The sequence below is a fragment of the Onychomys torridus genome, chromosome 10 (assembly GCF_903995425.1).
Source record: "Onychomys torridus chromosome 10, mOncTor1.1, whole genome shotgun sequence".
Lineage (NCBI taxonomy): Eukaryota > Metazoa > Chordata > Mammalia > Rodentia > Cricetidae > Onychomys > Onychomys torridus.
This window is the reverse complement of record NC_050452.1, coordinates 89,312,608-89,327,381: the sequence shown is the minus strand read 5'-3', so window position 1 is coordinate 89,327,381 and position 14,774 is coordinate 89,312,608. Positions and strand designations below refer to the sequence as shown.

Sequence of the window (14,774 nt, the reverse complement as noted above, 5' to 3'; positions counted from 1 at the left end):
GGATTCCAGAGGCCTGCCCATAGACCAGGGACAGATCCCGATCCCCCTGCCTGGGTTCCCCCCAAACAATTAAAGCCAAACAACCATCTTCCATATCTAGAGGGCCTAGTCCAGCCCCGTGGGGGCTCCACAGCCACCAGTCCACAGTTCATGGGCTTCCACTAGTGTGGCCAGTCATCTCTGCACGTCCTCCCATCATGATCTCGACATCCCTCGCCTGCAGTATCTCTCCTCTCTCTCATCAATTGGATTCTCAGAGCTCAGCCATGGATCTCTGTATCTGCCTCCACCTGTCACTGGACAAAGGCTCTATGATGACAGCTAGGTTATTTGCTAGGCTGGTCACCAGAGTAGACCAGTCCAGGCACCCTCTGGACCACTGCCAGCAGACCAAGGTGGGGTCAACCTTGTGGATTCCTGAGAGCCTCCACAGCACCCTGCCTCTTCCTATTCCCATGATGTCCTCATCTATCATGGAATCTTCCTCCTGCCCTCCCACTCTGTCCCTGTTCCAGCTTGACCCTCCCATTTCCCTATGTTCTCATCCCCCACTCCTCACCCTCTGCCACCCCCCACACCCAGTCCACTCATGTAGATCTCATCCACTTCTCATTCATAGGGTCATCCATGTGTCCCTCCTAGGGTCTTTCCCTGTTAGCTAGCCTCTCTGGAGATATGGGTTGCAGTCTGACCATCCCTTCCCTCACATTTACTATCCACCTATGAGTGAGTACATACTATGTTTGTCCTTCTGGGTCAGGCTTACCTCACTTGAGATGATATTTTCTAGTTCCATCCATTTGCCTGCAAATTTCATTATATCTTTGTTTTTTCATTGTTTTTTTTTTGTTTTTTTTTTAGTTGCTGAGTAGTATTCCATTGTGTATATGTGCCATATTTTCTTTATTTATTCTTCAGTTGAGGGGCATCTAGGCTGTTTCCAGGTTCTTGCTATTATGAATAATGCTGATATGAACATAGTTGAGCACGTGTCCTTGTGGTAAGATTGAACATTCCTTGGATATATGCCCAAGAGTGGTATAACTGGGTCTTAAGGAAGACTTATTGCCAATTTTCTGAGAAACCACCATACTGATTTCCAGAGTGGCTGTATGAGTTTGCATTCCCAGCAATAGTGGAGGAGTGTTCCCCTTGCTCCACATCCTCTCCAACAGAAGCTGTCTTCAGTGTTTTTGATCTTAGCCATTCTGACAGGTATCTCAGAGTTGTTTTGATTTGCATTTCCCTGATGATTAAAGGTGTTGAGCAATTCCTTAAATGCTTTTCATCCATTTGAGATTCTTCTGTTGAGAATTCTCTGTTAAGCTCTGTAGCCCATTTTTTAATTGGATTGTTCAGTATTTTGATGTATAGCTTTTTGAGTTCTTTATATATTTTGGAGATCAGCCCTCTGTCAGATGTAGGGTTGGTGAAGATCTTTTCCCATTCTGTAGGCTGTCATTTGGTCTTATTGACCGCGTTTTTTGCTCTACAAAAGCTTCTCAGTTTCAAGAAATCCCATTTATTAACTGTCGCTCTCAGTGTCTGTGCTACTGGTGTTATATTTAGGAAGTGGTCTCCTGTGCCAATTCATTCCAGACTACTTCCTACTTTCTCTTCTATCAAGTTCAGTGTAACTGGATTTATGTTGAGGTCTTTGATCTACTTGGACTTGCGTTTTGTGCATGGTGACAGATATGGATCTATTTGCAATCTTCTGCATGTTGACATCCAGCTATGGTGGGGCATTTTCTTGATGGATGATTTATATTGGAATCCTCAGCTCACTGAAGGTGGTGTTAACCCTGGGCAATTGGTTATGGGTGGAGCAGGGTGAGCCAGCCAGTAAATAGTATTCCTCTATGACTTCTGTTTCACTTCCCACCTCCTGGTTCTTTTTTTTTTTTTTTTTTGACTTCCCTCAGTGATAGATTATCCAGAGAGCTATGAACAAATGTAAAACCTTACTTCTCCAAGTTGCTTTTAGTCATGCTGTCATTCACAACAATTTAAAGCAAACTAAGACAGAAATTGGTACCACAATTTGTATTACTTGGGTACTCTAAAAGGAATAGAACTGATATACTCAATATACATCCATCCATGCCTCATTTTAGTAATTGCTATTTAGGAAGAGATGAAAAGATTTCAGTTTTATGTTATGACAACACAGAACAAGAACTCAAAAGAAGTTTATTTATGACATTTGATTTATATCTATTATATAGTTATATGTTAGATTAGACTGGTTCAACGTTGTCTGGGTATTCCAACAGGGCCCCGTGATGACACAAAAGCTGAGAATCTGGTAGTTATTTAGTCTATAAGGCCGGAGGTGTCGCCAGTCCCAATCCGGCACTGGTGTCCTGGAGGATTCCTGGAGAGTTGTTAGTTTTCAGTCTATACTGGAATCCTGAAGTTGAAAGTATTGATTAACCTGCCAACAAGTATGAGGGCAAGCTGCCAAAATGCAAAGTGTCCTCTGTTCATGTTGTTTGCTGTGGGCTGTCACAAGAAAGTGTGGCACAAATTTATGGTGTGACTAGCTGCCTCAGTCAATCTGATTAAGAAAACCCCTCATAGGTGTGTCCTATAGCTTGGGTTTTAGTTGATTCTAAATGCAATCAACTAAATTGATAATTAAGATTGGCCATCACACATGCTTTTCAAAATTATAGGTTATGAAGTATTGATCATTATTTCTCTCTCTCTCCTTCTCTCTCTCTCTCTCTCTCTCTCTCTCTCTATATATATATATATATATATATATATATATATATATATATGTGTGTGTGTGTGTGTGTGTGTGTGTGTGTGTGTATGTGTACATGTGTGTGTGTGTTTGTATATACCCATACTATGTGAGTAAGGATGTGAATATGTATTCATGCACTAATATATGTGTATGCAGAAGACAGATGATGTTTAGTGTCTTGCCTGCTCTCTTACCCTTTATCTTATTCACTAAAGACAGTATACATCACTAAACCTGAGTTTGCCATTTCTCTTAGGCTGGGTGGTCAGTAAGTTCTGGGATCCAACTGTTTTCACCTGCCTTTCCAGAATTTATGTTATAGACATTCACACAAACATGCTTGGTTTCCACACATGTGATGGAAACTTGACCCAAGTCCTAATACTGGAACAGCAAGCACTCTTACCACTGAACTATCTTCCCAGCACATAGTCATTATTTCAAAACATCATCTATAGAAATATTGAAGTCACAACATAAATGTGAAGAACATAGGTAAATTATATTCTGTAAATATATAAAAAGGGACACACAGACACATACACACCTACATATTGATACAGTAAAAACACACCTTTTTTTGAATTTTTGTTGTGACATCAAAACTTAGAATTGAAATCTTACATCTGTTCCCAAAGATTAGTTATGGTAATGAGGCAATTTCATTATTCTTTTTAAATGGAAACAAAAACTTTAAGTGGAAACAAAATTCATTTCATGAAATCAATATTTTAATATTTATTTTTATTTTATGTGTATGTATATAGAGTCTGTTTATGTATCTGCAACATGTGAATGCAGTGTTAACACATACCAGAAGAGGGCATCATCTCTGGTGGAATTGGTGTTACCGAGAGTTGTGAACCACCATGTGGGTGGTGTGAATGGAATCTGAGTCCTCTGGAAGAGGAGCTAGTGTTCCTAACTGCTAATCCTATCTCTCCAGCCCAAGAGTAATCTTAGCAGACCATTAAAGAAGAATGTCATTCAGAGGCTTGGCATGAGACCAGCACCAATCCTGGTCTCCCAAAGACAAATATAAAATCAGGATTTTTACACAACTTCAGTCCTGAACTCTTTACCTAGAAATTCATACTCCAGTGACTACAATAAGTCAAGTTAAAACTTGTTCAATACTTGCAAAACCAAGCTGATAACATAGCAGGCTTTTTAGTGATCTTGCATCCACAAACAACCTCTGAACCACCTTCATTCTTTGGGGGTGTGTGTGAATTGAAGTGTGTAAATGTGTATTTCACATGGGTGTGCTCATTTGAGAGTGGGGGCACCCCTATGGCATGGCAAGCATTCGGGATGTCAGTGTACAACATCCTGTGTTATTTTTCTCCTTCCATACTTTATGAGGCAGGGTATCTTTTGCTGAACAGCAGGCTACTTGGCTTGCAAGCTTGAGGCAACTCTGTCTCTCCCTCACATCTCCTGGTTTGCTTACACTGAGGTTATAGATGCTACTAGATACAGCTTTTATATGGGTTCTGCAGATCCAATATAAAGGAGGATGTCTGGACAGACAAGTGTTTTACCCATGGAGCCATCATCTCAGCCATAGCATTGTTTGGTGTAACTTTAAAACGGTAAAAATGAATTTGTAAAATTCCTATGCATCCTCATGTTGACTACTTCAATTGAACTTTGTTAACTTTTCAATTTCATCATTGGCCTGAAATAAACTAACTGCAAAGGAATTATTGAGTCTCTGGGAGAAAAAAAAATCCTATGACTTGACAAAGAAGACTGAAAAGCTGTCTCGTCACAGGACGAAGGACCCTGCCATCACAGCCTCTCTTGCTGGGATGCACTGGGGAGGTCCGTCTGTCCGTCCTCCCCACTTCAGCTACTCCCTTTTCTTCTTCTCTCCAGCTTTAGCAAACTTCCAGCAACAAAAGAGACAACACTTCATGATGATGAGCGTCACAGTCAGCACACAGGCAAACAGGAATGCAAGCACATCCAGAGAGTGGTACTGGAACCAGGTGAGCTCATGTGCTGCCACACGAAGGTGCTTGGCTCCTTTGTGGCGCATGACAAACTCAATCCAGAAGACGGCTCTGTCCAGGGGCTTCACTGGCTGATCGTGGTGGATTCTTGATAGCCGCATCACATTCTCCTTATAGCTAAAGTTAGCAATATGGAAAAGCAATTAGTTTACTTAAGTGCATCAAGCCTATGGAAGATTCAGGGAAAGCATCACGAGACTCAGTAAATTCCTTAGATTAGCCCTAGATACAGTGTGGTTTTGATTGGTACACGTTTGAAAGTTTGTCTCGAGGTTGGCATTTTTTCAGAAATTCTTTCCAAAACTGAAATGGGAAATCATTTTGGGAAGTAAACCTTTCCAGCAGAGGAAACATTAGTAAGCTATCTCAAACACTGCAAGGTAGGTGGTTCAGCACAGTCTGAAGATGATCACATTGATGCTTTTGTGAAGAAACTGTGTCAAAATTCTTTGAAAACTCAACAACAATGCAATTAATGATTACAAATGGGTAACTGGTGAGAAAGCGACAACCTTTACAAAAGATGACATAAGGCTGAGATGCAGCAGCTCAGTGTTTGCTTGTCTAGAATGCTTGAGGGCCTGCATTCAACACCTAGTACTTCTAACAGAGGCAGAGGCGCAGGAATGACAAGGATGCAGAGGATGTAGTACCTGTCAATTATTTTTTACCTTTCTCCATTTTAATTGTTTTTCTATGGGGCCTTAAGGGTGTGGTGTGTACCATGCAGCCTGTGTGGAGGTCAGAGGAAAACTTGTGGGAGTTAGTTCTCTGCTTTTATACCGGAGCTTCTGGGAATTGAAAGTCAGGCTGACAGGCTGATCAATGGCAGGAGGATGAGTATGACTAAGAGAAGTGAACGCTGGAGTCTAATTCAGTATAGCAGCTACTAAAAGAGCATGGATTCCCTGAAATAGTTAATCTGGGTTCTAGCTGTTTGGCTATTAGGAATCTATTTAAAGAAATGGTAAACAACATATCAAAAAGATCCCTTAAGGTCCATGGTTTTTGTAGCCCTGGTCATGAGACTTAGGAAGTGGAATTGTGGGATGATGGAGAAATAAAATGTGGTATGAAAACATAGTTGAATATTACTCAACAATTATAAAGAAGGAAATCTTGTCTTTATAATAATAAGGATGAAATTGGAGGATATTATACTACATCATATAAACTAGTCCCTAAATGAAAACACTGTACATTCTCACCACTGTGTGGAAACTGCAGAGCTGATTTCATAGGAGAGGGTAGAACAGTGGTAACTGGAGTCTAGAGAGTGAGTGGGGACAGACAGACATCAGCTAGCACATGCATCCTGCCACTGGCTAGCAGGACAGTGCACTGTAGTGAGTCAGTGACTGAATTACAAGTTACATGTCTTGCTGTAACTTGTGGAATGTGGAAGAGGGGACTTTCAGCACTGACAAAAATAAAATTATATCTGTCTAAAGAGATGGAAATGGGGGTTGGGGATTTAACTCAGTGGTAGAGCACTTGCCTAGCAGGCACAAGGCCCTGGGTTCGGGCCTCAGCTCAAAAAAAAAAAAAAGAGATGGAAATGATATTTTATTTGGTCATTACATATTATATATATACATATGTGCATCATTATTCTACTTTTGTCAGTGAGTAACAATTATTTAAACAAAGAATAAGAGTTTTGGAAATTTTAGTAATTGACTTGAAATATTTTAAATTTAGCTTCATTATCCCATTTGTTGATTTGATCCTCTTTGGAGAAATTGTGTCCTTTCCATCATCAAATTATTCTAAACTAATTTCTTATACAGCAAATCAACAGGGATAGTTTGCAGTCTTGATTGACAGAATAAGTTTTATATTGTCGTTTTCAAACTTAGACTAAAGATCAGATGAATTCTACTGTTACCTTCGAGATAACCTATTGGTACTAGTACCAACTTGAACAAAATCACTGTACTCACGAAGGGTCATTAATGACTGTCTTCAGTGCATCGACCAAATCTGTACTGGACATTGTGAGAAAGTCCAGTCTAACACCTGCTCCTTTGGTCTTCATGCGAACAACATTATCAAATTGGTCTCCAAACAAAGGAATGCCAACCACAGGGATCCCATGGTAGATCGCCTCATAGATGCCATTGGTGCCACCATGAGTTATAAAAGCTCTGGTTTTAGGATGACCTAGGAAGGGGAGAAATTAAGGCAAATGTTAATCATGACTGTGAGAAAGAAAATGAGAGGCAGGAAAAATGGCACAGAAATGGTAAATATTCTCTAGATATCATTTATCATATCCACAAGACTGCACTGAATTCCTGTCATGTCTTAGAGCAAGGAGCACCACAAGCCCACAGAGATTAAGTGAAGGCCACATAGAGGAGGTGCAGGGTGGAAGCAGAATGATTTTGTGCAATGGACAAAAAGGGCAGAGCTCCCCCCAAGTGCAGCAAACAGCTTGTGCAAGCACAGGCTATGGTTCAGGAGAGTGTGTTCTCTTAAAGGAACAGTGAGTCAATGCTCTGGATGGGTTGGCTTCACACAGGAGGGGTTGAGTGCTCATTGTGATGGAATCAGACAGAACATTTCATCATGGGGTATCATCTCATGTTGTGGGGTCTTGGGAGGAGCATAGTAAATAAAGAGTCATTAATGAAAGAATACCATTCGCACTGGCATTTACAATTGCCCCACAGTGGGGAAAGGGTCAATGTAAGTTATAGACATAGGAGGTAGAGAGAAAGAAGAAGTGACTTAATGTATCTGAATGGCAAATAAAGCAGAGATAAAAATTGATTCTCCCATCTCAAATGTTACTGTAAGAATATTCCCAGTAGTTCTTGTATCCATTCTCCCCAGGACTAGACCACAGCTGTCATAAATGCATTAGAGTTGATGGCCATTCCTCATGTCTCAGGTTTATCCTGATGCTTACCGAGGAGGTCATTCTGGGGGATCCATTTGTAGAGCCTAGTGTTGGAGCCCAAGGTGTCTGGCTTCTTGCCTTCAAATCGCCAAAGAACCTGTTAAGATGAAGCTAGCCTCTTATTACTTTGGTCAACTGTAAGTTACTCCTGCTAGAATTGTGGATCAATTAAGAATCAATGGAGACAAGTGCCCAGTCTGGAGGAGCCAGGAGGTGAGGATGGATGACGGGAACCATGAAGAACTACTACAGCAAGGATGCAACACTCTTCACTCTCCTGCATTTATTCTCATGCTTATCCAAGTGTCAGCACGCCACCTTAACATTTAACCAACAGCAGCTTAGGTAAAGGCAGGTCCAGCAATGTCAAGAAGGAGGTAAGAAATGTATGAATGTTAATTCCAGTTCAACAATCCATCAAAGTTACTAATGTAAAGTTGATTTTGTTTTTCCAGTATATATTTAGAGCACCTTTTTCTTTTCCAAATTCACTACAGCTGTTGTTCATGGTATCTGAGTTACTTATAATTACTTTTGTCATAGGTATTTTATTGGCTCAGGCCCTTGAAGTGTGATACTGTCTAAGCACATATTCCCTTCAAGAAGCAAGTCCCCAAGTTACCCGCTTTGTCAGTATTAACAAGCTCAGTCCCAAAGGTAGACTTGGGGGTTGGAAAATCCTGTCCTACCTATGTCTTGGATATGCAGGGAAAACATACCAGCATAGGCCCATTTTTAGTGCAGGCCAAAATTACATAGAAACATAGGACTATGATACAAACCCATCTTTAAATTTTGTATTTTATTTCTTTTGACTATTTTCCATTAATTGAAAAGAGGTTTTTTTTTTTCACCCATAAAATATATTCTCATTGTGGATTGATTCCCCTGTAACCCCTCCTGAATATTCTTCCATACTCTTCTCATTGAAATCCATTCCTTTCTCTCCTTAGAAAAACAAATAGGCATCTAAATAATAAAAACAAAATAAGATAATTGAAAAAAAAAACCCAGAATACCATAAATTCCCTTTTTAAGATAAGGACTTCTTTTTATTTATGTATAAGTTAATCTCTCTCTCTCTCTCTCTCTCTCTCTCTCTCTCTCTCTCTCTCTCTGTGTGTGTGTGTGTGTGTGTGTGTGTGTGTGTGTGTGTGTGTTCATATGTACGGGATGGGTGTGTAAGTGTCATCTGAGGCCCAAAGAGTGCTCTGAATCCCATGAGATGCAGTTATAGGCAGCTGTGTGTTGTCAGACATGGGGCCTCAGAACTAAGTTCAGGTCCTCGGGGTGAGCAACACATGCTGTAAAAGATAAGCCACCTCTCACGTCCCACAAATGCCAATTTTGTGTGCCTGCTTATTTGCAATTTAATGGCAGTTTGATTACAGTGTAGTGTGTGCAAAGTCCTCAAATATGCTCCAAGATAACAGAGGAAGTAACAAGGCAGATTCTGTGTTTCTGCCTATAATATGTTCCTAACATCAAGTTCACAAACACTTGTTAAATTTTGTTCTGAACACAATGTTAACAACAAAGTTATTAATCAAAAACACCACCTACTATTTGGCATCTGTCTTCTATATTTCTGTGTCACAGGTGACTTCAGAGATGAGCTAGAGCTATCAAGACAGCTTCAGTTTCACACAGCAGGTTTCTGCAATCATACCCAAGCAGGATGTGACCATCTTAGTGAGGGTGCAACACTGAGGCACTGTATCTCACCTTCTGTGGAACCTGGGCAAGGCCTGCTGCAATCACATTGGCCCTTTCTTCTGTTAGGGTACCCACCATGGACCCCAGGGAAAACACCACAACACCATGTTCTCCGGAAGACTGGACAAAGTCTTCTATTTCCTGTTAATAAAATATCAGCTTATCACAAACAGCAGCAACACAAAATAATGTGCATAGAAACTGACACCAACATCCATAGGAAGATGTAGTTGTAGTTTTCCTGTGTCCCAGTTAGCTAGCAGTTGGGACAAATCTCTCCCACTTGCATCCCTCAAGCAAACACATAGAGGCTTATATTAATTATAACTGCTTGACCATTAGCTCAGGCTTATTACTGATTAGCTCTTACACTTAAATTAATCCATAATTCTTATCTATGTTTAGCCACGTAGCTTGGTAGCTTTTCTCAGTTCTGCCTTGCCATCTTGCCTCCTCTGTGCCTGATTGGCAACTCCTGACTCAGCCTTCCTCTTCCCAGAATTTTCCTAGTCTGCTTGTCTCGCCTAAACTTCCTGCCTGGCTACTGGCCAATCAGCATTTTTATTTATCAACCAATCAGAGCAACACACCTTCACAGCATACAGAATGACATTCCACAGTACGAAGAAACTGAACAGCATTAGAGATGATTAGTGTAGTGCATGCTTAAAAACTATTCACATCTACATATAAGATGTACAGTTGTAGCCAACTGTAAGGTTACAGTTCTCTGTGTTACACATCTTCACATTCATACCAACAGTTCTGGAACATTTTCTTCTTGAAAAGCAAGATTTGTTGATATTAAATTCAAAGTTCTCTTTCTCCCTCTCCTGTCCCTTGGCCACCAAATATCTGCATTCTGTTTCTATTATTGTGACAAGTCTAGGGAATTTACGTTAGCTATTTTTTTTTTTAAATTTCTGTCTTGTTCATTGGCTAGTTTACTTAGTGTGCTGTCATTAAAAATAACACCATGCATCTCTAGACCCTAGATTTTAAAGTTTTAGTGATATATGTTTGTATTCGCATACTATCTAATTTTTTATAAGCAATTCTAGTGATATCTAAGTTGCTCCAACCTTTCTTAGGTACTGTTTAATGTTGTGAGAAGACACCATGATTAAGGCAATTTATAAAAGAAATTATTTAATTGGAGGCTTGTTTAAAGTTTCAGAGGGTTAGTTTATGAGCACCATGGTAGGGAGCACCATGGCAGGTAAGCAGGCAGGCCTGGCACTGGAATTGTTACCCAGAACTCAACATGAACCATTAGATGCAGACAGACAGAAAGAGACTAAGCATGGTTTGAGCTTTTGAAACCTCATAGTCTACCTCCTGAGACACATTTTCTCCAAATAAGCCACACCTCCTAACCCTTCCTAAACAGTTCACCAACTGGGAACCAAACATTCAAGTATATGAACTGATGGGAGCCATTGTTATTCAAACTCTCAAGCACCCTTCCCTTCAGGAATAGTGCTGCTATGACCATCCTGGCATTACTGTCTCATAGAGGTCCTTCACTCAGTTCTTTTACACATACTCAGGAGTGGAATTCATGGACCATAAATCTATTCCTCATTTTGTTAAGAATGTCCACTGTCTTTTCATTTGTGTTCTTTGTAATAGATGTCAGTTTCATTGGATAGAATTTACTATATGCTGTCAATTTATATTATTGTGTCTGTTACTGCAAACATATGTGTGTATGTATGTTTGTGCAGGAGTGTGTTTTCACTTGTGTGATTGATCAAGAAAGTAAATAGAGCCATTGTGACTTGTGAAAACAAGTTTTTCTTTGTTCATACCCCATCTATTTTTTCTCAGATCACTTTGTATAGGACTTGGCTTTTGGACCTCCCCTGCATTTAGTACTTTTGTGTTTTTTACACTCAAATATAAGAAAACTTTTTTAAAAACAGATTCTTGCTGAAATAATTTAATGGAAAGGAAATTTGTATGCTGTGATGGAATAGATACAGGTGTTTCTACAGGCAGCTTTCTTTATCTAAATTCCTGTGACTCCCTGAGTTTGACAACCATTCTGAAGTAGTAGAATATAATCACTCTTGCTGAAAATGCAAGACAAACAGAAGCAAACAAATGGATCTATATTTACCTTAGGCAGAGGCTTGGCAGGTCTGCAGTGGAGCCCTCCAACAAAATCAAAATTTGGTAAGAGAGGGTAAGGAAATTCCAAATCCCAGTAGGTTCGAATGAGCCATATATCTGCCTTCCCCATCATCTCGGAGAGTGTTGTGGGTCTTCCTGAAGAGGGATCAGAACAGGGAAGGTATAACCCATGACATAAGTGTCAGGTGAAGATGAATATGCCAGGAAGTCTCCTGAAAGCACTTTTGATGACATATTCAGAGTTGTTTACAAGCATGTGGCTGGGATATGAAACATTTTTGTATATCTATGTATCTCTCTCTCTTTCTCTATGTATATCTGAGTGTATAATGTTTGACACAAGTTTGTAATAGCTCTGTTTCTCATCCTTATGCTTAGAGACATATGAAGTCACTATGCAAGTAACATCGAAAAAGACAACACATCTGCAACACACCTTGGAAATTCATGACTACTATCTAAATAAGCCATTGATGTATAATCAATGCCATTATCTATGAATCCAGTTTGTCATAGAGAAACACTTTTCCCTGCTATTCTCCATCAAGATTGCACTGTTTAGCTGCTGGAACCTTGATGTGTGTTCCTCTAAGGGAACTGAGAATTTTGTGCTGTTTTGAGATAGTTTGATGGAGCCTAGGGTGGTCCCTAAGTCACTGTGTAGTCATAGTTGACCTTGAACTCCAGATCATCTTCCTCCATGTCTCGTCTGCTGGGATTGCAGGTGTGTGCTGTCACGCCCAGTGTACACACTTGTAGGGATTTTGCTTCAGCACTTCATTTTCAGACAGGTTCTCACTATATTGCCCTGGCTGACTTCCAAGAGAATTTTGATTATGCCTGAGTTCCTTGTCCTCATATTGCTCTTGATTCCTGATTGACTGTGTAATAATTAGGTCTGGGTAAGTTTGTTGTAATAATTAGGTCTGTGTAAGTTTGCTTGCAGATAATAAGGATAACAAATCTTAAAATCTGAAAAGAGAGTTGTTTAGCCATTAGATATATTTTAAAACACTGTAACTAGTAACCATTACTTCTACACTTTAGTGTTATACATTTTAAACACAATTTCAACACTCCTAAAAAATAAATATAGATTCTCCAAAATTTTAAATTCACATGTTTTCTTTACTCATTATATAGATAGTGTATTCACAGCTGTTCAGAAATTTAGCAGGTGAAATGACAAAATATTTAAAATTTTAAATGAGAAAACTAATGTATTAAAGGGAAAAGTTCTCAATGCTGTGTAGATCCCTATGCTAGAGAAACTTAGTGCTCTTCAGTCTAATGTGCAAATAATGAAAACATTGTGTTTGTTTAAAGCTACTGTTTTAGGGACTAGTGAAATGTGTTAGGTGTTTAAAGTGTTTAACATGCAAGCTTAATGATTTGAGTTCACTCCCTATGCACTTCTGAACACCTGAATTGATCCTGAGAATCCAAATATAGATGGAGGTAAAAACTCAACAAATTTGAATCTGACATCTTCATATGTAACACAGAGCAAAAGCATCCACCTATGACACAAGTGTTCACATGCATACTCATGATAATAAAAGTAATGGCAGCAATAAAATAATGATGATGATGATGGTGGTGGTGGTGGTGGTGATGGTGATGATGATGATACTACTTCACAGGTAAATCTATTATTTTAAAACACAAGGTAAAATGGCTTGTGGATAAGATATTTCTTAGAGAAATTCTCAAAACTTTGTTTTGTGGGTGTATGCCTTTCTGAAATGTCCTGTTCTAGTCAAAGACAAGGCTTTGCAACTGACATTGTGACATAGGTTTTTCTACAATGCTTTGAACTTGGCAGAGAATTTCACAGACTTTTCACTGTTGTACTTAGGAGAGAAAAATCCTTCTTAGCAATCCTGTTCTATCAAGATCACTTTCAATGACACAGCAAATTTAGAATGCTGTAGCTAAAACAGCTCATGGCACTTACCTAATACTTCACTGTAAAGCTGATTCCACCTCTTCTCATTAAATGTTTGGAACCAAAAGTCAAAACAAAGCACATAGATTACATTTTGCACCCTCTCCATGAATGTCATTCGGTCACTCAACTCTGACAGAGCAGGAGGCACATAAGAAGGTGGCAGTGGGAGTCCTCCACTGTACTTTTCATATGTGGATCCAGGAAAGAAGCGGAGACTGTACACAAGTGGTATCTTGAGAATCTCAGCCAGCAGGTCACCACAGGGTATGAAGGGATCTGCTACCATGACATCAAAGCTTGAATTGTGTAGTTTTGTCATGAGTTCCTTGTTAAAAACTGCATCTTTGCAGAGACTTTCAAAATAATCTGAATCGACCCAAACCAATTCTTGAAAAATTAAAAAGTATCTCCAAAATGATTGCTTTGGCAGCTCATAAATGTATTTCCTGAGTGAGTCCATGTAAAGTTCCTCCAAATCAGCCATGGAAACTGATGAAGGATATGTCTCAAACTCAATAGCAGACGTTTCATCAACCTCATAAGAAAGGGAAGCTGAGGGTATCAGAACAGTGACTTCATGTCCCTTCTTCACAAGTTCTTCTAGGATTACCTTTAAGTTGAGCCAATGGCTGTATTCCATTGGCCACACCAACACCTTCCCACCACTCCCAGATCCAAAGAAGCCACTCATCTGGAGCAGGAGCAGGGCTGCTGTCATTTTCACAGACATCTTGGTTCAATCCAGAGCTGCCTTTCAAATGGCAATCACTCAGCTCTTGTAGATATAGACAGAGTACTAATCAATTAGTTAAAGTATAACTAGTACTCACCAAAGCAAAGATAGTCACAGCCTCTGCATGCCAAAAGTGCAAAAACCAGGAGGCAGATGTGAACATGTGAAGTGACTCCTGATTCTCAGTGACCTTGAATGTGTAATGTACTTGGAGAACAGTGGACAGTAAGATCTCCCTTTCTTCCCTTGTCTCTCTCTTCTAATGTAGCTTCCTTGATAAAGAACTTAGAGAATCAACATAACTGTTGAATCACACTTTTAAAATATCATAGTCCAATGTGTCTTCATATGAATGTTGACAACAGCATTCCTTTACTATACTATTGATTGATTTTAAATAAATGGTTCAGAGGTCCATAGTATAACCTCAGAGTTAAATTTGAAGCTGAAATTTGAAGCAACTAAATTTGAAGCTGATTTTAACCTAGATAGAAGCCCTGTTCTTTCAGTCTTTCCATTGGTTCTAGCTCTACCCAATCAGGAATCTGCTTTCTTGTAAC

The 14,774-nt window shown here is 39.6% G+C and overlaps 1 protein-coding gene across 2 annotated transcripts; it reads right to left on the bottom strand.

The window, feature by feature from the left end:
- Positions 1 to 4,610: 4,610 nt before the first annotated feature.
- Positions 4,611 to 14,226, bottom strand: LOC118592310 (UDP-glucuronosyltransferase 2B9-like). 2 transcript variants are annotated; one of them, XM_036201134.1, is made up of 6 exons: positions 13,488 to 14,226; positions 11,517 to 11,665; positions 9,404 to 9,535; positions 7,688 to 7,775; positions 6,717 to 6,936; positions 4,611 to 4,890 (listed from the first exon to the last, which is right to left on the bottom strand). In XM_036201134.1, the coding sequence occupies exons 1-6, from the start codon at positions 14,209 to 14,211 to the stop codon at positions 4,611 to 4,613; spliced, it is 1,593 nt and encodes a 530-aa protein (XP_036057027.1). In that variant the 5' UTR covers positions 14,212 to 14,226. The 2 variants fall into 2 exon arrangements, with proteins under 2 accessions (XP_036057027.1, XP_036057028.1); XM_036201135.1 differs by having other exon boundaries at positions 13,740 to 14,211.
- Between the last annotated feature and the right edge of the window lie 548 nt (positions 14,227 to 14,774).